At 48.3% G+C, this 22,760-nt stretch overlaps 2 protein-coding genes across 3 annotated transcripts in view; one reads left to right on the top strand and one right to left on the bottom strand.

Annotated features, from left to right (window-relative positions):
- Window positions 1-96: 96 nt before the first annotated feature.
- si:ch211-191a24.4 (uncharacterized protein LOC100150331 homolog) lies at window positions 97-4,046 on the top strand. Of its 2 annotated transcripts, none has more exons than XM_064935839.1 (5): window positions 97-182; window positions 576-690; window positions 812-933; window positions 2,494-2,654; window positions 2,927-4,046. In XM_064935839.1, the coding sequence occupies exons 2-5, from the start codon at window positions 578-580 to the stop codon at window positions 3,434-3,436; spliced, it is 906 nt and encodes a 301-aa protein (XP_064791911.1). In that variant the 5' UTR covers window positions 97-182; window positions 576-577; the 3' UTR covers window positions 3,437-4,046. The 2 variants fall into 2 exon arrangements, with proteins under 2 accessions (XP_064791911.1, XP_064791909.1); XM_064935837.1 differs by having other exon boundaries at window positions 170-278.
- An 868-nt stretch (window positions 4,047-4,914) lies between these two features.
- The window catches only part of LOC135513116 (PH domain leucine-rich repeat protein phosphatase 1-like), a 77,772-nt gene continuing 59,926 nt past the window's right edge, over window positions 4,915-22,760 (bottom strand). The window contains exons 9-17 of the mRNA XM_064935836.1: window positions 22,236-22,331; window positions 21,790-21,945; window positions 10,723-10,923; window positions 10,185-10,347; window positions 8,808-8,938; window positions 8,232-8,348; window positions 7,847-8,041; window positions 7,502-7,745; window positions 4,915-7,418 (exon numbers count right to left, since the gene is read on the bottom strand). Coding sequence (XP_064791908.1) covers window positions 5,931-7,418; window positions 7,502-7,745; window positions 7,847-8,041; window positions 8,232-8,348; window positions 8,808-8,938; window positions 10,185-10,347; window positions 10,723-10,923; window positions 21,790-21,945; window positions 22,236-22,331 — 2,791 coding nt within the window. The 3' untranslated portion in view covers window positions 4,915-5,930. The remainder of the gene's footprint in view (window positions 7,419-7,501; window positions 7,746-7,846; window positions 8,042-8,231; window positions 8,349-8,807; window positions 8,939-10,184; window positions 10,348-10,722; window positions 10,924-21,789; window positions 21,946-22,235; window positions 22,332-22,760) is intronic.

Here is a 22,760-nt window from a genome sequence, read left to right as displayed (position 1 = left end):
GTCATTGTCAACAACCATCACAAACACACTGCTGACGAGACGCCATTCTACTTTACTGTCTCCTCCATAGACATTAAAACTCTCATCATACAGTTTCTTCTCCTCCACCTGTCTTATTCGAGCGAGAGGTTTCCGCCTTTACTTCTTCTCTGGTGGGTGGAGTCGGTCACCTGAACAACAAGGTAGGACATATTTCTTGGTGAGCGAACTGTGATCTCCACAAACATGTTTACATTTTCGGATTTATAGTTCGCCAAACGGAATCACCTCAACTGCCAGTAAGTTTTTGTTTTTCGATTGATATAGCATATAGCCTCTTTATGGTAGTTTGGTTACTTACAGTTGAAACTGTTCACAGCGTAAATGGCTGTGGTCTCCGAGAATCATACGTTGTTGAGACTTATGAAATGTTTTTACTTTCATGCCTCATCAGAATCACAGGCTACAGCCATTCTATTTCACGTATTTTCTTTTTACACAATCTGTGATTTACCACTGTGGCACTGTGTTCAAAGGTCGGGGTTGTATGGCGCGTTTATGACATTTGGTGACACATTGGGTGTTTTTCCGTGCAGTTATGAGCCAGCCGCACAGAGGGCAAAGGGGGAGAAACGGTGGTCTCCACGAGCATCGGGAACACAGGCCACGACGGGAGCTGCAGCACAATGCTAGACAACCATCAAGCGACAGGTGTGTTCACACGCAGTCACTAGGCATCTATGGTGACAGACTGCATGATGTAGCCTGTCTGCCACCCCTAATAGCTGGTTGTAGGAGAAAGAAGCACTTCAACCCTCTCTCTCCCCCTCAGGTCCTCTTCTCAGCCTCCATATTACAGGGACTCCACACCCCCTCTTAAACATGTGCGGCACCAAGAAGCCCCAGGAGAGGATCATAATGGGTCCAAATGCACCAATATCTGCTCTAGGAGAGGTATGTAATGTTAGTGTCTTAGATTGGGACAGAGAGTAGAGAGAGAAACAATTGGGTGGAGAAAGTGAGTCACAATAGACAGTCGGTCATATCTGTGATGAGGAAGTAATTGCCTGTGTGGTTAGCTGAACACTGCATCACACACAAACACAGTCAGTCATAGTGTCAGGATTTAGTTTCCCTCTCTTCACCTAAACCACGCCTACACCCGCCCAGTGATACTACTACCCCTGGACATACTTCTCCCTCTCCGAATACTGGTCAGACCGGTTCTCACCCAGGCTAGTAAAACGGCATTTTACTCACGTTGCTGTTTTAACACGCACACACCACCTGTTGCTTTGATTTGAGCAGAGACATGTGATCAGTTGATTATGGGATAAATATAAAGGAAGTCACACTAATTATGCTCCCAAACATTTAATGAAGATACCCCAATTGGTAAAAGACCAAGTCCATATTATGGCAAGAACAGCTCAATTAAACAAAGAGAAATGACAGTCCATTACTTTAAGACATGAAGGTCAGTCAATCTGGAAAAGTGCAGTCGCAAAAACCATCAAGCTCTATGGCTGTAATGAGGACCACCACAGGGAAGGAAGACCCAGTTCTCTGCTGCAGAGGATACGTTCCTTAGTTACCAGCTTCAGAAATTGCAGCCCAAATAAATGCTTCGGAGTTCAAGTAACAGTCATCTCAGCATCAACTGTTCAGAGGAGACTGCGTGAATCAGGCTTTCATGGTCAAATTGCTGCAAAGAAACCACTACTAAAGGACACCAATAAGAAGAAGAGACTTGCTTGGGACAAGAAACACGAGCAATGGACATTAGACATGTAGAAATCTGTCTTTGGTCTGAGTCCAAATGTGAGATTTTTGGTGTCTGTGAGACACAGAGTAGGTGAATGAATGATCTTTGCATGTGTCATTCCTACTGTGAAGCATAGAGGAGGTGGTGTGATGGTTCTTTGCTGGTGACACTGTCAGTTATTTATTTAAAATGTAAGGCACACTTAACCAGCATGGCTACCACAGCATTCTGCAGCGATACACCATCCCATCTGGTTTGTGCTTAGTGGGACTATCAATTGTTTTTCAACAGGACAATGACCCAAAACACACCTCCAGGCTGTGTAAGGGCTATTTGACCAAGGAGAGTGATGGAATGCTGCATCATATGACCTGGACTCCACAATCATCTGAACTCAACCCAATTGAGATGGTTTGGGATGAGTTGGACCGCAGAGTGAAGGAAACAAGTGTTCAGCATATGTAAGAACTCCTTCAAGACTGTTGGAAAAGCATTCCAGGTGAAGCTGGTTGAGAGAATGCCAAGTGTGTGCAAAGCTATCAAGGCAAAGGGTGGCTACTTTGAAGAATCTCAAATCTAAAACATTTTGTTTTGTTTAACACTTTTTGGTTACTACATGATTCCATGTGTTACTTAAGTTTGTCTTCACTATTATTCTGCAATCTAGAAAAGGAAAAACCCTTGAATGAGTTGGTGTCAACTTTTGACTGGTGCTGTACATGTGACTAAATAGAAAATCTTATCTATAGGTATCGTGTTGATCTGTTCAGTCCTGACCAATGCCCTGGTCCTGATCTGTGTGGTGGCAGCTCAGATGGTGATGTCAGGCATGTCTGCTATGGGTGGCCTGGCGGGAGGCAGCTTCAACCTTAACACTAACATCCCCTTCGAGGGCCAAGAGCTGCAACAGGTACAAGACAGAAACAAGTGCTGTGTCCCAAATAGTACCATATTCCTTATATGGTCCACTACTTTTTGAGGGATCTGGTCAAAAGTATTTTTTTTTTTTACCTTTATCAAAAGTAGTGCATTATATAGGGAATATGGTACCATTTGCGATGTAATCATGGATTACAAAGATCCTTTGTTATAACACGGTACATTCTATCATAGCATCTACACAAGACAGTTGTCTATATTCCCTGTTAAAAGACCCCACCCTAACACTGTACTTGATTGCAGGTGAGAGACCTGGACATGCAGTACAGCCAGATGAGAGCTCCGGGAATCTACGGGGGCGTGGCATTTGCCCTAGTCTTCGGTGTTGTCTCCCTCTTGTTCGTGGTCTCCGGGAACAAGCCCGCTCACCTGCTGGGCCAGAAGCTACTGATGGGAGCCTTGGTGTTCCAGGGTTTGGGAGCAGTACTCTACGTGGTGGCTGTGGGGTTGTACCTCCACTTTGTCATCCAGGTAAACAGTACAGACGTGTGTAAGAGAAGGGAGAGGCTGTACGCACGTTCAGGTTTAACCTGGATGAACTGTGATGTGGGAGGGGCAGACGCGGCCGTTGCTTTGTTCGGGCTGATCACTGCGATACTCTACACTGCCGGTACGGTGCTTACATTCCACACGGTGCGCTGGGTCAGGGGCTACCTGAAGGATCGCAGGCTACACGAGGAGAGAGATAGACGCCCCCCTACTGCCAGCTCCCACCCCCATAGGGCACCACTACGCTCTGATACCGCTCTGTGACGGAGACGCAGCTTGAGCCCCAAATGGCACCCTATTCTCTATAGAGTGCACTACTTTTGATCAGGGCCCATAGGGCTCTGGTCACAATAAATAGATTGTAGGAAATCGGGTGCCATTTGGGACGACACCGCAGATGAAACCCGGAAGGGACCAAAGTGCTTTTTCTCTCGATCCCTTTTCATTAAAACTGTCTGTCCAATTGACAGTAATGGGACTTGCAACTACCCACTGGGTAACGATGTCAGTTCAACATCTAGTTTTGATTTACTTTTGAGTTGTCAACAGTTAAATCAACAAAAATGTGAACCATTTAGGTTTAAAGTAGGGTGGAAAAAAGACATCTCCCTAACTTCTTGCAAATCCAGTAAGTTTGATGTTGATTCCAATATCATCACCTTGAATGTTTTGTTGAAATGACATGGAAAACAATGTTGATTTGCCCAGCGGGTAAGGTGTTTACAGAGCAAGCTTCTGAAAAGCATTGATTTGATATGAATCCCTTTTTAACTGCAACATGAATGATCTCAGACTGGTCTTGTTACTCGTCAATAACACTTGTGTATGTGTGTGTGTATAGGTTGCATGTAAATAAACCTTTACATTTATCTGCCTCAAGCTTGATTATTTTGTATTTTCTAGTAAAACTCAAACCTTTGGCTTTATAATACAATACATGCCATGATGCCACCATGTTAGACTGGCTAACATTTCAGAGGTGTGATACAGTACATCAGTTATCCTGCTCCATATAACCAACTCCACCCCCTCCCCAGTCCTGTCCCTGTTACGGGGCCACTTTCAAGGTCGAGACTGACTGAACAACAAATCACCTGGCATAATAAATAACTACTCATTATTATTTGTAGATCAGCCAATTTACCCATGATACATTACGGTTTTGATGCTCTCGAACACGGCCACCATCTCTCCGGCAGTGTCCCCAGGCAGCATAGCTATGACATTACAATGAATCTTCTCTGCACGGATGTCACAATGAATCACTCAGAATTTTTTGTGTGTTCAAAACAACTGGGAACTCAGAAAATACGAGCTCAAGATGTAGGTAAAGGCTCCACCCCCCCCCCCCGAAGTCTGAGAATACCGAGTCCCAGTTGTTTTGAACGCTGCAATTCTGCTGTGAAGTAACAATCTGTCTTTAGGACATCATACACAACATTCTGCAATGTTAGGTAATGGTGACTGGAACAATGGTATCACAATTGCACCTGCAGCCTTGACCTCAATGGAATATGATATTGAGTGGAGTTAGTTGCATCACAGAAATTCAAAGCAGTGTGGAAGTAATAATAAATCATACATTTTAGTTTAAGCTCTTTTTCAAGACACCCAAAGTCACTTTACAGTGATTGCACTGCATTCTTCTTTTCACACACACACCATCACTGCTGCCCCTTCCTATGGTTCGTACGAGGCTATCCCCTTTCCACCTCTCACAAAACAAGCTAACAACCTTATGATTATTTGAAAATGTAGATTTATTATAGAAAAAGTAGCTTTCCTGTGTGATTAGCTTAGATAGAACAATGCCTTTGTTGAAGTGAGTTCATTAGATCACATAGGCCCCACACATTCATTGAGCTGCGTAATACCAGTATCCCCCCCTTTCCAGTGTTCTCCCCAGTCCTTATACTTCTACCTATGCCTCCCCATCCATCTCTCCCTCCCTCCTTTCCTCAGACATCTGTCTGTGTCAACAATCTTCTGAAATAAAAACAAGTATTTTCTCTTAGAGAAGATTAGTACACGTCAATTATTAGGTCACGCTTAAGAGTATGCAACTCCTAGGATTTAGTTTCTCTCTCAGCATCAGTCTACTTTAGAGGCCTACAGGCAACCATACACAGTCTGTGTCCCAAATAGCAACCAATTCCCTATATAGTGAACTACTTTTGACCAGGGCTCTGCAATAGGGAACAGGGTGCCATTAGGGAGGGAGCCACAGTCAGGCTGCCTTGCTGGCAGAAAGAAAACAGCTCTCTAGCAATAATAGTTCAGTCAGTCTAGCAGAATGTATCATTCAGCTTTATAATTAGTTCAAATAAAAGTCTCTGCATAAAAAAAGTGCTTAATCAATTCCTTCCTTCATCACAAAATATGATAAAAAATTAATTAACTTGAACATTGTGAAGCAAGTAAATAATGCCTGTGTTGTGTTTATAAAAATGCATTGTATTTCCTGGGGTCATATAGTTAGGAATATAAAATGATAACAGAATAAAACAAGTATTGCTGGCCATTAGCAGGTATGAGGCATCTTCAGGAGGGTCGGTGTGTTTCGGGAGGGACTGTGCATGTTTCCCCCGTAACTCCTCAACCTCTGATCCCATTCATTGGGATATTGAACAGCGCGTCATTTGGGACACACCCATACGGGAACTCATCTCCAGACATTCTATAAATCGGCGTAGCAGGGATTCTTCACATGTGCGGTCTAATGTGCTGTGAAGGGGTTGTAACAGAACGGTCTGGTGAGCTAGAAGGGTGTGACGTAGTATTCTGCTGCAGGCGGTGACTGGGGGTGTGTCTGGTGGCCCTGGGGGTGTGTCTGACTCTGCTCCTGTTGTTGTTTCATGATCTCCCGGATCTCCTCCTCCAGCTCGGGAGGAATGACAAGCTTGTCGTCAGGGTCCGGTTGGGCCGGAGCGTTGAAGTAACCTCCTTGCTTCCTGACGGGAGCGTCGCCCACCTCCTCTATCACATCCTGGCTCCGCCCCTGACACGCCACCGAGCCGTTACCCCGCCCCTTACGCCCCAGAGTCCCACCCAGAGTCCTACTGGCCGAGATAGAGCCTGAGCCCGCACCTAACTGCGCCTCTCCACCAATCACACACAACCCTGCTCCAGTCTCTCCAGGCCCCACCTCCTGTCCCTGAACAGTGTGTTTGGGTGTTACAGTGTCTGTCTCTACAGCCCTCAGCTCCTCTTCTACTACAGGGTCAGGGCTGGGCTGACGGTAAGGAAACGGATGAGGGGGGGACGAGGGTGGGGTGGGGGCTGACTGGCAGGAGGGTAGAGGTAAAGGTTCAGGCTGCTGTGTGACAGAGGTGTTAGGGTGTGTGTGGGGGTCAGGGTTGGGGTGTGTGTGCGGGTCAGGGCTGGGGTGTGTGTGCGGGTCAGGGCTGGCATGTGGGTCAGGGTGTGGGTCAGGGTGTGTGTGTGGGTCAGGCTCAAGGTGGGTGTGTGGGTCAGGGTGTGTGTGGGGTATTGGTATAGAGCTGGTCCGTGCTCTCAGACAGTGTATGTCAGCCTCCACCTCCACTCTGCTCCCATTAGAGAACACCCCAGCTATAGGCTCCTCATCCTCACTGTCCAGCCCATTGTCAGACAGAGCCCCGGAGTACTGCCTCTGGAACGATGCTCTTCCACCTCCATACACCCCCGCTCCCCGCCCCAGCACCCCCCCGCGACCCCCAAGGGCCACGCCCTTCTCTGTCTGATTGGCTGGCTCGTCCGACGACGCCGTCGACCCCACCTCACTACTCATCTCCGACGTGCTGACCTCACTGCTGACCTCACTTCCTGTCCCCATCGCCGGAGGCGGTAATGGTGGAGTTCCATCTGCTGAGCCGTAGCCGGGGTGGTGGTGTGTGTTACCAGCAGTGTGGGTGTGTTGGGTTTCCAGGCCGGGGCTGGGTGGGGGTGGTGGGGGCTCACAGCAGCAGCAGTCTTCAGTGATACTCAGCTGCACCACCACAGCACACAGACTGTCAGGACAGCCGTAGCCCTGCGCCAGCGTACACAGCTTCTTGGCTGCTGCTAGGGAGTCTGGGACGTTACGCACTGCCTCCACTGCCTCGAAGGTGGACATGGTATCCCACAAGCCCCGGCTGGCCAGGATGAAGAACTCATCCTGCGGGGTGAGGGTTACCGTGGAGACGTGGGGTCGTGGGGTCACGGCGGGACACAGGAAGGAGTAGCCCATGATCCTGGTGGAGTCCGTCACTCCGTTCACTTTGTTGTCCTGAGGGGAGGGGGGGGGGATTAGGACCTCTCAACAGACTCACAGACAGACAAAGACATTCAAACAGTACAGTGTGTGTGTACCTCAGTGATGATAGCATGGTGTTGGCGTGCTCTTTGGTACTCTGACTGCTGTCTGACGGTGTGTGTGGTGGAGAGAGGGAGGGCCTTGCCATCACGACACAGAACTGCTTGACACCTTCCCACGTTAGCCGCTGTCACCGTGAAACAGCCCCCGCCGCCACGGTCGCTTGGGGCAACGAGGCCATGACGGATGTGGCAGAGGGCCGCGGACCCTCCCAGCCTCTGTCCTGCCGTGCCCAACTTCCTGTTATAACAACAACATGAGATGAACAGTAGTTCTTGTGTGTGCGCATGTGTTTGAGAAAGAAACTGTGTGTGCATCTGGGAGAGAGACCATGTGTGTACCTCTGCATGGTGAGGAAGGTGTTGGTCATATAGTCCTCTTGGTTCTTGCTCTTGTGCAGTTCCTCGGCTAGCACGTCTCCCATGGTGCATTGCAGCAGGTAGGGCACCTCAACGTTCCGGTCTCCGTCAAACACCCCGTACAGAGCCTCCCTGCTTCCACGGAAACTGTCCAACGCCAGGGCTGCTACACACAGCCTGAGAAACACAAACATGTTAGGAATAACACATACACCGACACACACACTGTGCTGCTATTGCGAAAAGAGAGGCTATCCAGAGATAGACCAACAGAGGAGTGATGGATGGAGAGAGAGAGATAGAAAGTGTCATGTTTACTGTTAATTTCTGAGCGAGAGAGAGATACAGAGACAGAGTATGTACTGACTTGTTGTTGACGCCAGAGGCCTCTGTGTATCCGTGGCTCCAGACTGCAGGCTCCCCGGGCCCCTCACTGCCACACAAAGAGGAGGGAGATGGGTCCACACGGAAACACCTAATGTTACTGCAGGAGGGAGAGAGAGAAGAAATACATCAGGCAAATAACACAAATGTCTAGCAACCCTTGCTAACCCCCGCCCGCTGAACCCGGAAACCAGCTGCACCAATGTGTTGGAGGAAACAATTCAACTGACGACCGAAGTCAACCTGCAGGCGCCTAGCCCGCCACAAGGAGTCGCTAGAGCGCGATAAGCCAAGTAAAGCAATATCATACGTTTTGCAAATTAGTAACATATTGTACGTTTTTCAAATTCGAAACATACAATAAGAATCGTAATTCGTAACATATCATTCGAAATGGGTGGTGGACATCCACAAATGAATACATACCATACCCAATGTAACATATCATACTAAATGGAGTGTCCCTGATTTACATACAGAATAATCCAAAATGCTCTGATACCAGGTTGGTGTGCACATGCATTATGGTGTGTGTGCATTTGACTCTGTGTGTTGTTACTTGAGCAGTTCGAGGCTCCGGTGGTCCAGGTTGAGGCGAGGGTTGCCTGTCAGGTCTAGCTCCTGTAGTTTAGCAGGCAGAGACTCTGGGAGGACTACCTCACACAACTCATTACAGCTCAGATCCACACACTGCAGGAGGGAGAGAGAGACCGAGAGGTCAAAGACACGCTGGCCAAGATCAGATGTCAGGGTTATTAATAGTGTGTGTGTTTTCACAGCAATCTCATTAGGGGATTAGGGGATATATTAAGGAGATTACAGAGGTTGTGTCCCAGATGACAGAACCCTATAGACCATGGTTATTCAAAGTCCGGAACCTGCTGGTTGTCTGTTCCAACTGATAATTAATTGCACCCACCTGGTGTCCCAGGTCTAAATCAGTCCCTGGTTGGAGGGGAACAATGCAAAAAGGAGAGTAACTGGCTTCAAGGTCTAGAGTTGAGTTTGAGGGACATAGACATGTCAAAAGGCACTATAGGGTGTCATTTGGGACAAATACAGAGAAGGGCCTGATATTTTTTTATATATTTTTTACTTTTATTTAACTAGGCAAGTCAGTTAATAACAAATTCTTATCTTCAATGATGGCCTAGGAACAGTGGGTTAACTGCCTGTTCAGGGGCAGACCAACAGATTTGTACCTTGTCAGCTCGGGATTTGAACTTGCAACCTTCCGGTTACTAGTCCAACACTCTAACCACTAAGCTACCCTGCCGCCCCATATACCCTGGCCTCCATACTTTTCCTTGGTTAATGTGACAGACCCTGGACACTGCTAAACGGGACCATGTCAACCTCAACCATGAAGTCAGTATCAGGAGAGAATGTGTGTTGTGTCTGTCCTACCTTCATGTCTTGAAGCTGGAGGACCTCAGGGAAGACAGTGATGTTGTTGGAGTGGGCAGAGAGTGTGTGTTGTGTCTGGAGGACCTCCAGTGATGTTGTTGGAGTGGGCCTTCATGTCTTGAAGCTGGAGGACCTCAGGGAAGACAGTGATGTTGTTGGAGTGGGCAGAGAGTGTGTGTTGTGTCTGTCCTACCTTCATGCCTTGAAGCTGGAGGACCTCAGGGAAGACAGTGATGTTGTTGGAGTGGGCAGAGAGTGTGTGTTGTGTCTGTCCTACCTTCATGTCTTGAAGCTGGAGGACCTCAGGGAAGACAGTGATGTTGTTGGAGTGGGCAGAGAGTGTGTGTTGTGTCTGTCCTACCTTCATGTCTTGAAGCTGGAGGACCTCAGGGAAGACAGTGATGTTGTTGGAGTGGGCAGAGAGTGTGTGTTGTGTCTGTCCTACCTTCATGTCTTGAAGCTGGAGGACCTCAGGGAAGACAGTGATGTTGTTGGAGTGGGCAGAGAGTGTGTGTTGTGTCTGTCCTACCTTCATGTCTTGAAGCTGGAGGACCTCAGGGAAGACAGTGATGTTGTTGGAGTGGGCAGAGAGTGTGTGCATGTGCCTGCAGCTCAGGATGGTGGTGGGCACCGCTCTCAGCCTGTTCCCACTGAGGTCCAGTTCCTCCAGCTGCTCCAACCGAGCCATCTTACTGCAGTGGCAGTGAGAGAGGGATTTAGATGTTTAGAAAACCTTTATTGGCACCATTTAACTACTCTACATACATAGCAAACTCAAGTACCATTAAGTAAAATGTCACTCCATAGCAGTGAAGTTAAAACCAGCCCCCCTCCCAGAAAGAGAGATACAGAGAGATACAGAGAGAGACAGAGAGAGACAGAGAGAGACAGAGAGAGACAGAGAGGGGGTGAGAAAAATAAGGGTTTTCAAACGTGTGTGCACGACAAGTAAGAAGACAGTAAAAGAGAGAGTGTGTGTGTGTGCGCGACATGCTCACGCGTCTGTCCCAGTGTGTGTGTGTGTGTGTGTGTGTGTGTGTGTGTGTGTGTGTGTGAGAGAGAGACACCTGGCTGGGAAGGTCTGTAGCTGGTTGTAGGCCAGGTGCAGCACCCTGAGGTGGGCATGACCAGTCAGCAGAGGGACACTCTTGTCCGTCAGGCTGTTATTGGTCAGATACAGCTCCTGCAGGCTGCTGAAGCCCTCCTCTGATAGGCTGGCTGGAGGGAGGCACTCCAGCTTATTGGCTGATGCGTTCAGGTAGCGCAAGCTGTGAGGAAAACCAACAAACAACATTAGTAAGTAGCTAAAGAAGTAGACAAGGAAGGTGTGTGTGTGTCCCAGTATCTATGTGTGTGTGTGTGTGTGTGTGTGTGTGTGTCCTACTGGTGAATGTGCAATCACTGGAGAATAAACTGGATGAGCTCTGTTCGTTATGTTTAATGTTATGTTTCACCGGGACATGGCTGCACGACGACATGGATAATATACAGTTGACTACCAGCATGTCACATGTGCAACCAGAGACATTTTTATAAAAATTAATACAACTCTAGACCAACTTTACTCGATATCATTGGAATCCATGGATTACAGGCAACATCCGCACTGAGCTAGAGCTGCCACTTTCAAGGAGCGGGACATATTCATAAGAAATCCCGCTACGCCCTCTGACGAATCAGCAAAACAGGCAAAATGTCAATACAGCACGAAGACTGAATCCAACTACACCGGCTCTGGTGCTTGTCGGATGTGGCAGGGCTTGCAAACTATTATGGATTACAAAGGGAAACCAAGCTGTGAGCTGCCCAGTGATGAGCAAAATGCCTTCTATGCTTGCTTTGAGGCAGGCACCACTGAACCATACATGAGAGCACCAGATGTTCCGGACGACTGTGTGATCATGCTCTCCGTAGCCGATTCCCAAGGCTACAGGGCCAGACGGACTATCAGGACGCGAACTCAGAGCATGCTCTGACCAACTAGCAAGTGTCTTCACTGATATTTTTAACCTCTCCCTGACCGAGTCTGTAATACCTACATGTTTCAAGCAGACCACCTTAGTTCCTGTGCCCAAGAACGCCAAGGTAACCTGCGTAAATGACTACCACCATGCAGCACACACGCCATGAAGTGCTTTGAAAGACTGGTCATTGCTTACAACACCATCATTCCAGAAACCCTAGACCCTGTCTGTCTGTCCCAGTATCTATGCGTGTGTCTGTCCCAGTATCTGTGTGTCTGTCTGAGAATGTGTGTATGTCTGTCCCAATATGTATGTGTGTGTGTCCCAGTATCTGTGTGTGTGTGTGTGTGTCCCAATATCTCTCTGTGTGAGTGTGTGTGTGTCCCAGTATCTGTGTGTGTGTGTCCCAGTATCTCTGTGTGTGTGTCCCAGTATCTCTGTGTGTGTGTCCCAGTATCTCTGTGTGTGTGTCCCAGTATCTCTGTGTGTGTCTCCCAGTATGTGTGTGTGTGTGTGTGTGTCCCAGTATGTGTGTGTGTGTGTGTCCCAGTATGTGTGTGTGTGTGTGTCCCAGTATGTGTGTGTGTGTGTGTGTGTGTGTGTGTGTGTGTGTGTGTGTGTGTGTCCCAGTATGTGTGTGTGTGTGTGTCCCAGTATGTGTGTGTGTGTGTGTCCCAGTATGTGTGTGTGTGTGTGTCCCAGTATGTGTGTGTGTGTGTGTCCCAGTATGTGTGTGTGTGTGTGTGTCCCAGTATGTGTGTGTGTGTGTGTGTGTCCCAGTATGTGTGTGTGTGTGTGTCCCAGTATGTGTGTGTGTGTGTGTCCCAGTATGTGTGTGTGTGTGTGTCCCAGTATGTGTGTGTGTGTGTGTCCCAGTATGTGTGTGTGTGTGTGTCCCAGTATGTGTGTGTGTGTGTGTCCCAGTATGTGTGTGTGTGTGTGTCCCAGTATGTGTGTGTGTGTGTGTCCCAGTATGTGTGTGTGTGTGTGTCCCAGTATGTGTGTGTGTGTGTGTCCCAGTATGTGTGTGTGTGTGTGTCCCAGTATGTGTGTGTGTGTGTCCCAGTATGTGTGTGTGTGTGTGTCCCAGTATGTGTGTGTGTGTGTCCCAGTATGTGTGTGTGTGTGTCCCAGTATGTGTGTGTGTGTGTCCCAGTATGTGTGTGTGTGTGTCCCAGTATGTGTGTGTGTGTCCCAGTATGTGTGTGTGTCCCAGTATGTGTGTGTGTGTCCCAGTATGTGTGTGTGTGTCCCAGTATGTGTGTGTGTGTCCCAGTATGTGTGTGTGTGTGTGTCCCAGTATGTGTGTGTGTGTCCCAGTATGTGTGTGTGTGTCCCAGTATGTGTGTGTGTGTCCCAGTATGTGTGTGTCCCAGTATGTGTGTGTCCCAGTATGTGTGTGTGTGTGTCCCAGTATGTGTGTGTGTGTGTCCCAGTATGTGTGTGTGTGTAGCAGTATGTGTGTGTGTGTGTCCCAGTATGTATGTGTGTGTGTCCCAGTATCTGTGTGTCCCAGTATCTGTGTGTCCCAGTATCAGTGTGTGTGTGTGTCCCAGTATCTGTGTGTGTGTGTCCCAGTATCTGTGTGTGTGTGTCCCAGTATCTCTGTGTGTGTGTCCCAGTATCTGTGTGTGTGTGTGTCCCAGTATCTAGGTGTCCCATTATCTGTGTGTGTTTCAGTATCTGTGTGTGTGTGTGTGTCCAAGTATCTGTGTGTGTGTGTGTGTCCAAGTATCTGTGTGTGTGTGTGTGTCCAAGTATCTGTGTGTGTCCCAGTATCTGTGTGTGTGTCCCAGTATCTGTGTCCCATTATCTGTGTGTGTGTTCCAGTATATCTGTGTGTGTGTGTCCCAGTATCTCTCTGTGTGTGTGTGTGTGTGTCCCAGTATCTGTGTGTGTGTGTGTGTGTGTGTCCAGTATCTGTGTGTGTGTCCCATTATCTGTGTGTGTGTGTCCCATTATCTGTGTGTGTGTGTGTGTGTGTGTCCCATTATCTGTGTGTGTGTGTGTGTGTTCCAGTAACTATGTGTGTGTCCCAGTATCTCTGTGTGTGTGTGTGTCCCAGTATCTGTGTGTGTGTGTGTCCCAGTGTCTGTGTGTCCCAGTATCTCCGTGTGTGTGTGTGTCCCAGTATCTAGGTGTGTGTGTGTGTGTCCCAGTATCTGTGTGTGTGTGTGTCCCAGTATCTGTGTGTGTGTGTCTGTCCCAGTATCTGTGTGTGTGTGTCCAAGTATATGTGTGTGTGTGTGTGTGTGTCCAAGTATCTGTGTGTGTGTGTGTGTGTGTCCAAGTATCTGTGTGTGTGTGTGTGTGTGTCCCAGTATCTGTGTGTGTGTGTGTGTCCCAGTATCTGTGTGTGTGTCCCAGTATCTGTGTCCCATTATCTGTGTGTGTGTTCCAGTATATCTGTGTGTGTGTGTCCCAGTATCTCTCTGTGTGTGTGTGTGTGTGTGTGTCCCAGTATCTGTGTGTGTGTTCCAGTATCTGTGTGTGTGTTCCAGTATCTGTGTGTGTGTCCCATTATCTGTGTGTGTGTGTGTGTGTGTCCCATTATCTGTGTGTGTGTGTGTGTCCCATTATCTGTGTGTGTGTGTGTGTTCCAGTAACTATGTGTGTGTGTCCCAGTATCTGTGTGTGTGTGTGTGTCCCAGTATCTGTGTGTGTGTGTGTGTGTGTGTCCCAGTATCTGTGTGTCCCAGTATCTCCGTGTGTGTGTGTGTCCCAGTATCTCCATGTGTGTGTGTGTCCCAGTATCTGTGTGTGTGTGTGTCCCAGTATATGTGTGTGTGTGTGTGTCCCAGTATCTGTGTGTCCCAGTATCTCCGTGTGTGTGTGTCCCAGTATCTCCGTGTGTGTGTGTGTCCCAGTATCTGTGTCTGTGTGTGTCTGTCCCAGTATCTGTGTGTGTGTGTGTGTGTGTGTGTGTGTCAGTATCTATGTGTGTGTCAGTATCTATGTGTGTGTCCCAGTATCTGTGTGTGTGTGTGTGTCCCAGTATCTCTGTGTGTGTGTGTGTGTGTGTGTCCCAGTATCTGTGTGTGTGTGTGTGTGTCCAAGTATCTGTGTGTGTCCCAGTATCTGTGTGTGTGTGTGTCCCAGTATCTGTGTGTGTCCCAGTATCTGTGTCCCATTATCTGTGTGTGTGTTCCAGTATCTGTGTGTGTATCCCAGTATCTGTGTGTGTGTGTGTGTCCCAGTATCTGTGTGTGTGTGTCCCAGTATCTGTGTCCCATTATCTGTGTGTGTGTTCCAGTATATCTGTGTGTGTGTGTCCCAGTATCTCTGTGTGTGTGTGTGTGTGTGTGTCCCAGTATCTGTGTGTGTGTTCCAGTATCTGTGAGTGTGTTCCAGTATCTGTGTGTGTGTCCCATTATCTGTGTGTGTGTGTGTGTGTGTCCCATTATCTGTGTGTGTGTGTGTGTCCCATTATCTGTGTGTGTGTGTGTGTTCCAGTAACTATGTGTGTGTCCCAGTATCTCTGTGTGTGTGTGTGTGTCCCAGTATCTGTGTGTGTGTGTGTGTGTGTGTCCCAGTATCTGTGTGTCCCAGTATCTCCGTGTGTGTGTGTGTCCCAGTATCTCCATGTGTGTGTGTGTCCCAGTATCTGTGTGTGTGTGTGTCCCAGTATCTGTGTGTGTGTGTGTGTCCCAGTATCTGTGTGTCCCAGTATCTCCGTGTGTGTGTGTCCCAGTATCTCCGTGTGTGTGTGTGTCCCAGTATCTGTGTCTGTGTGTGTCTGTCCCAGTATCTGTGTGTGTGTGTGTGTGTGTGTGTGTGTGTCAGTATCTATGTGTGTGTCAGTATCTATGTGTGTGTCCCAGTATCTGTGTGTGTGTGTGTGTCCCAGTATCTCTGTGTGTGTGTGTGTGTGTGTCCAGTATCTGTGTGTGTGTGTGTGTGTCCAAGTATCTGTGTGTGTCCCAGTATCTGTGTGTGTGTGTGTCCCAGTATCTGTGTGTGTCCCAGTATCTGTGTCCCATTATCTGTGTGTGTGTTCCAGTATCTGTGTGTGTATCCCAGTATCTGTGTGTGTGTGTGTGTTCCAGTATCTGTGTGTGTGTCCCAGTATCTGTGTGTGTGTGTATCTGTGTGTGTGTCCCATTATCTGTGTGTGTGTGTGTGTGTGTGTGTGTGTGTGTGTGTCCCAGTATCTGTGTGTGTGTGTTCCAGTATCTGTGTGTGTGTCCCAGTATCTGTGTGTCCCAGTATCTCCGTGTGTGTGTGTCCCAGTATCTCAGTGTGTGTGTCCCAGTATCTGTGTGTGTGTGTCCCAGTATCTGTGTGTGTGTGTGTCCCAGTATCTGTGTGTGTGTGTGTCCCAGTATCTGTGTGTGTGTGTCCCAGTAGTATCTATGTGTGTGTCCCAGTATCTGTGTGTGTGTGTCCCAGTATCTGTGTGTGTGTGTGTGTGTGTCCCAGTATCTCTGTGTGTGTGTGTCCCAGTATGTGTGTGTGTCCCAGTATGTGTGTGTGTGTCCCAGTATGTGTGTGTGTGTCCCAGTATGTGTGTGTGTGTCCCAGTATGTGTGTGTGTGTCCCAGTATCTGTGTGTGTGTCCCAGTATCTGTGTGTGTGTCCCAGTATCTGTGTGTGTGTGTGTGTCCCAGTATCTGTGTGTGTGTGTGTGTCCCAGTATCTGTGTGTGTGTCCCAGTATCTGTGTCCCATTATCTGTGTGTGTGTTCCAGTATATCTGTGTGTGTGTGTCCCAGTATCTCTCTGTGTGTGTGTGTGTGTCCCAGTATCTGTGTGTGTGTTCCAGTATCTGTGTGTGTGTTCCCAGTATCTGTGTGTGTGTGTGTCCCATTATCTGTGTGTGTGTGTGTGTGTGTATCCCATTATCTGTGTGTGTGTGTGTGTGTCCCAGTATCTGTGTGTGTATCTGTGTGTGTGTGTGTGTTCCAGTATCTGTGTGTGTGTGTCCCAGTATCTCTGTGTGTGTGTGTGTGTCCCAGTATCTGTGTGTGTGTGTGTATGTGTGTGTGTGTGTGTGTGTGTCCCAGTATCTGTGTGTCCCAGTATCTCCGTATCTGTGTGTGTGTCCCAGTATCTGTGTGTGTGTGTGTGTCCCAGTATCTGTGTGTGTGTGTGTCCCAGTATCTGTGTGTGTGTGTGTGTCCCAGTATCTGTGTGTGTGTGTCCCAGTATCTCCGTGTGTGTGTGTGTGTCCCAGTATCTCCGTGTGTGTGTGTGTCCCAGTATCTGTGTGTGTGTGTGTCTGTCCCAGTATCTGTGTGTGTGTGTGTCCCAGTATCTGTGTGTGTGTGTGTGTGTCCCAGTATCTATGTGTGTGTCCCAGTATCTGTGTGTGTGTGTGTGTGTGTGTCCCAGTATCTGTGTGTGTGTGTGTGTGTGTCCCAGTATCTGTGTGTGTGTGTGTGTGTCCAAGTATCTGTGTGTGTCCCAGTATCTGTGTGTGTGTGTGTCCCAGTATCTGTGTCCCATTATCTGTGTGTGTGTTCCAGTATCTGTGTGTGTATCCCAGTATCTGTGTGTGTGTGTGTGTTCCAGTATCTGTGTGTGTGTCCCATTATCTGTGTGTGTGTGTGTCCCATTATCTGTGTGTGTGTGTGTGTGTGTGTCCCATTATCTGTGTGTGTGTGTTCCAGTAACTATGTGTGTGTCCCAGTATCTGTGTGTCCCAGTATCTCCGTGTGTGTGTGTGTCCCAGTATCTCAGTGTGTGTGTCCCAGTATCTGTGTGTGTGTGTCCCAGTATCTGTGTGTGTGTGTGTCCCAGTATCTGTGTGTGTGTGTATCCCATTATCTGTGTGTGTGTCAGTATCTATGTGTGTGTCCCAGTATCTGTGTGTGTGTGTCCCAGTATCTGTGTGTGTGTGTGTGTGTGTCCCAGTATCTCTGTGTGTGTGTGTCCCAGTATGTGTGTGTGTCCCAGTATGTGTGTGTGTGTGTGTGTGTGTGTGTCTCAGTATGTGTGTGTGTGTCCCAGTATGTGTGTGTGTGTCCCAGTATCTGTGTGTGTGTCCCAGTATCTGTGTGTGTGTCCCAGTATCTGTGTGTGTGTGTGTGTCCCAGTATCTGTGTGTGTGTGTGTGTCCCAGTATCTGTGTGTGTGTCCCATTATCTGTGTGTGTGTGTGTGTCCCAGTATCTGTGTGTGTATCCCAGTATCTGTGTGTGTGTGTGTCCCAGTATCTGTGTGTGTGTGTGTTCCAGTAACTATGTGTGTGTCCCAGTATCTGTGTGTGTGTGTGTGTGTCCCAGTATCTCTGTGTGTGTGTGTGTCCTAGTATCTGTGTGTGTCCCAGTATCTGTGTGAGTGTGTCCCAGTATCTATCTGTGTGTGTGTGTCCCAGTATCTGTGTGTGTGTGTCCCAGTATCTGTGTGTGTGTGTCCCAGTATCTGTGTGTGTGTGTCCCAGTATCTGTGTGTGTGTGTCCCAGTATCTGTGTGTGTGTGTGTCCCAGTATCTGTGTGTGTGTGTGTCCCAGTATCTGTGTGTGTGTGTGTCCCAGTATCTGTGTCCCATTATCTGTGTGTGTGTGTGTCCCATTATCTGTGTGTTTGTGTGTCCCATTATCTGTGTGTGTGTCCCATTATCTGTGTGTGTGTCCCAGTATCTATGTGTGTGTCCCAGTATCTATGTGTGTGTCCCAGTATCTATGTGTGTGTCCCAGTATCTATGTGTGTGTGTTCCAGTATCTGTGTGTGTGTCCCAGTATCTCCGTGTGTGTCCCAGTATCTCCGTGTGTGTGTCCCAGTATCTGTGTGTCCCAGTATATGTGTGTGTGTGTTCCAGTATCTGCGTGTGTGTGTGTGTGTCCCAGAGTCTGTGTGTGTGTCCCAGTATCTGTGTGTGTGTGTCCCAGTATCTGTGTGTGTGTGTCCCAGTATATGTGTGTGTGTGTTCCAGTATCTGTGTGTGTGTGTGTGTGTTCCAATTTGTAAGTCGCTCTGGATAAGAGCGTCTGCTAAATGACTTAAATGTAAATGTTCCAGTATCTATGTGTGTGTCCCAGTATCTCTGTGTGTGTGTGTGTTCCAGTATCTATGTGTGTGTTCCAGTATCTATGTGTGTGTCCCAGTATCTCTGTGTGTGTGTGTGTCCCAGTATCTGTGTGTGTGTGTGTGTGTCCCAGTATCTGTGTGTGTGTGTGTCCCAGTATCTGTGTGTGTGTGTGTCCCAGTATCTGTGTGTGTGTCCCAGTATCTGTGTGTGTGTGTGTGTCCCAGTGTGTGTGTGTTTGTGTGTGTGTCCCAGTATCTGTGTGTCCCAGTATCTGTGTGTGTGTGTCCCAGTATGTGTGTGTGTGTGTGTGTCCCAGTATGTGTGTGTGTGTGTCCCAGTATGTGTGTGTGTGTTTGTGTGTGTCCCAGTGTGTGTGTGTGTGTGTGTGTGTCCCAGTATGTGTGTGTGTGTATCTGTGTGTGTGTGTCCCAGTATCTGTGTGTGTGTGTGTGTATCTGTGTGTGTGTGTGTGTGTCCCAGTATCTGTGTGTGTGTGTGTGTGTGTGTCCCAGTCTCTGTGTGTGTGTCCCAGTATCTGTGTGTGTGTGTGTGTGTGTGTGTGTCCCAGTATCTGTGTGTGTGTGTGTGTGTGTGTGTCCCAGTATCTGTGTGTGTGTGTGTGTCCCAGTATCTGTGTGTGTGTGTGTGTCCCAGTATCTGTGTGTGTGTGTCCCAGTATCTGTGTGTGTGTGTCAGTATCTGTGTGTGTGTGTGTGTCCCAGTATCTGTGTGTGTGTCCCAGTATCTGTGTGTGTGTGTGTGTGTGTCCCAGTATCTGTGTGTGTGTGTGTGTCCCAGTATCTGTGTGTGTGTGTGTATCTGTGTGTGTGTCCCAGTATCTGTGTGTGTGTGTCCCAGTATCTGTGTGTGTGTGTCCCAGTATCTGTGTGTGTGTGTGTCCCAGTATCTGTGTGTGTGTCCCAGTATCTGTGTGTGTGTGTGTCCCAGTATCTGTGTGTGTCCCAGTATCTGTGTGTCCCAGTATCTGTGTGTGTGTGTGTGTCCCAGTATCTGTGTGTGTGTGTGTGTCCCAGTATCTCTGTGTGTGTGTGTGTCCCAGTATCTCTGTGTGTGTCCCAGTATCTCTGTGTGTGTCCCAGTATCTCTGTGTGTGTGTGTGTCCCAGTATCTGTGTGTGTGTGTGTGTCCCAGTATCTGTGTGTGTGTGTGTGTCCCAGTATCTGTGTGTGTGTGTGTGTCCCAGTATCTGTGTGTGTGTGTGTGTCCCAGTATCTGTGTGTCCCAGTATCTGTGTGTGTCCCAGTATCTGTGTGTGTCCCAGTATCTGTGTGTGTCCCAGTATCTGTGTGTGTCCCAGTATCTGTGTGTGTCCCAGTATCTGTGTGTGTCCCAGTATCTGTGTGTGTGTGTGTGTGTCCCAGTATCTGTGTCCCATTATCTGTGTGTGTGTCTAAGTAACTCTCTGTGTGTGTGTGTGTGTGTCCCAGTATCTGTGCGTGTATCCCAGTATCTGTGTGTGTGTGTGTGTGTCCCAGTATCTGTGTGTGTCCCTTTATCTGTGTGTGTGTGTGTGTCCCAGTATCTGTGTGTGTCCCAGTATCTGTGTGTCCCAGTATCTGTGTCCCATTATCTGTGTGCCCCATTATCTGTGTGTCCCATTATTTGTGTGTGTGTGTGTGTTCCAGTATCTGTGTGTGTGTGTCCCAGTATCTGTGTGTGTGTCCCAGTATCTGTGTGTGTGTGTGTGTGTCCCAGTATCTGGGTGTCCCATTATCTGTGTGTGTTCCAGTATTTATTTGTGTGTACCAGTATCTGTGTGTGTGTGTGTGTGTGTGTCCCAGTTTCTATGTGTGTCCCAGTATCTGTGTGTGTCCCAGTATTTGTGTGTGTCCCAGTATCTGTGTGTGTGTGTGTGTGTGTGTGTCCCAGTATCTGTGTCCCATTATCTGTGTGTGTGTCTAAGTAACTCTGTGTGTGTGTGTGTGTGTCCCAGTATCTGTGTGTGTATCCCAGTATCTGTGTGTGTGTGTGTGTCCCAGTATCTGTGTGTGTCCCTTTATCTGTGTGTGTGTGTGTCCCATTACCTGTGTCTGTGTGTGTGTCCCAGTATCTGTGTGTGTATCCCAGTATCTGTGTGTGTGTGTGTGTGTGTCCCAGTATCTGTGTGTGTCCCTTTATCTGTGTGTGTGTGTGTCCCATTACCTGTGTGTGTGTGTGTGTGTCCCATTACCTGTGTGTGTGTGTGTCCCATTATCTGTGTGTGTCCCAGTATCTCTGTGTGTGTGTGTGTGTGTGTGTGTCCCAGTATGTGTGTGTCCCAGTATGTGTGTGTGTGTGTGTCCCAAGTATGTGTGTGTGTGTGTCCCAGTATCTGTGTGTGTGTCCCAGTATCTGTGTGTGTGTGTGTGTGTGTGTGTCCCAGTATCTCTGTGTGTGTGTGTGTGTGTCCCAGTATGTGTGTGTGTCCCAGTATGTGTGTGTGTGTGTCCCAAGTATGTGTGTGTGTCCCAGTATCTGTGTGTGTGTCCCAGTATCTGTGTGTGTGTGTGTGTGTGTGTGTCAGTATCTGTGTGTCCCATTATCTGTGTGTGTGTGTGTGTGTTCCAGTATCTGTGTGTGTGTGTCCCAGTATCTGTGTGTGTGTGTGTCCCAGTATCTGTGTGTGTGTGTCCCAGTATCTGTGTGTGTGTGTCCCAGTATCTGTGTCCCATTATCTGTGTCCCATTATCTGTGTCCCATTATCTGTGTCCCATTATCTGTGTGTGTGTGTGTGTGTGTTCCAGTATCTGTGTGTGTGTGTCCCAGTATCTGTGTGTGTGTGTGTGTGTGTGTGTCCCAGTATCTCTGTGTGTGTGTGTGTGTCCCAGTATCTCTGTGTGTGTGTGTGTCCCAGTATCTCTGTGTGTGTGTGTGTATCCCAGTATCTGTGTGTGTGTGTCCCATTATCTGTGTGTGTGTGTGTCCCATTATCTCTCTGTGTGTGTGTGTGTGTGTCCAATTATCTGTGTGTGTGTTCCAGTAACTATGTGTGTGTCCCAGTATCTGTGTGTGTGTGTGGGTCCCAGTATCTGTGTGTGTTTGTGTGTCCCAGTATCTGTGTGTGTGTGTGTGTGTGTGTCCCAGTATCTGTGTGTATGTCCCAGTATCTGTGTGTATATGTGCGTCCCAGTATCTGTGTGTGTGTGTGTGTGTGTGTGTGTGTGTGTGTGTCTGTCCCAGTGTGAGTGTGTGTGGAGCCTACCTCTGGGCCTTAATGAAGAGGTTGTGTGGTAGCTCAGTTAGCAGGTTGTGTTGTACATCTAGAACCTCTAGCTGAGATTTCTCCAGCCGCTCAGGTAGTCTACGCAGACTGTTACATCCTACCAGCACTTTACGAAGACTAGCACTGCAGAATAACCTACAGGAGACACACACAATACAGTCAGAGAGAGGAGAGGAGAGTACAGGAGAGGAGAGTAGAGGAGAGGAGAGAGACAGATCAACAGAGAGGAGAGAGAGAGAGACAGACCGAGAGACAGAGAGAAACCGAGAGAGAGAGAGAGATATTATCTACCTCACTTGCTTTGGCAATGTTAACACGTTTCCCATGCCAATAAAGCCCCTTGAATTGAATTGAGAGAGACCGAGAGAGACTGTACAGTACATCTGTGTGTGTGTGACTGTACAGTACAGCTCAGTGATACTAACCGTATGGGTAGCTCTTTGATGTTGTTGTGGCTGATGTCTAGGACCTCTAGTCGGGTGCTCTCACACACCCAGTCAGGCACACAGTCCAGATGATTCCTACAACACAACATAGCCAGTCAGGCAGACAGCCCAGATGGGACCTACAACACAACATAGCCAGTCAGGCAGACAGCCCAGATGGGTCCTACAACACAACATAGCCAGTCAGGCACACAGCCCAGATGGGTCCTACAACACAACATAGCCAGTCAGGCAGACAGCCCAGATGGGTCCTACAACACAACATAGCCAGTCAGGCAGACAGCCCAGATGGGTCCTACAACACAACATAGCCAGTCAGGCAGACAGCCCAGATGGGTCCTACAACACAACATAGCCAGTCAGGCAGACAGCCCAGATGGGTCCTACAACACAACATAGCCAGTCAGGCAGACAGCCCAGATGGGTCCTACAACACAACATAGCCAGTCAGGCAGACAGCCCAGATGGGTCCTACAACACAACATAGCCAGTCAGGCAGACAGC

Source organism: Oncorhynchus masou, chromosome 24 (assembly GCF_036934945.1).
Source record: "Oncorhynchus masou masou isolate Uvic2021 chromosome 24, UVic_Omas_1.1, whole genome shotgun sequence".
Lineage (NCBI taxonomy): Eukaryota > Metazoa > Chordata > Actinopteri > Salmoniformes > Salmonidae > Oncorhynchus > Oncorhynchus masou.
This window is presented reverse-complemented; position numbering and strand designations above follow the sequence as displayed.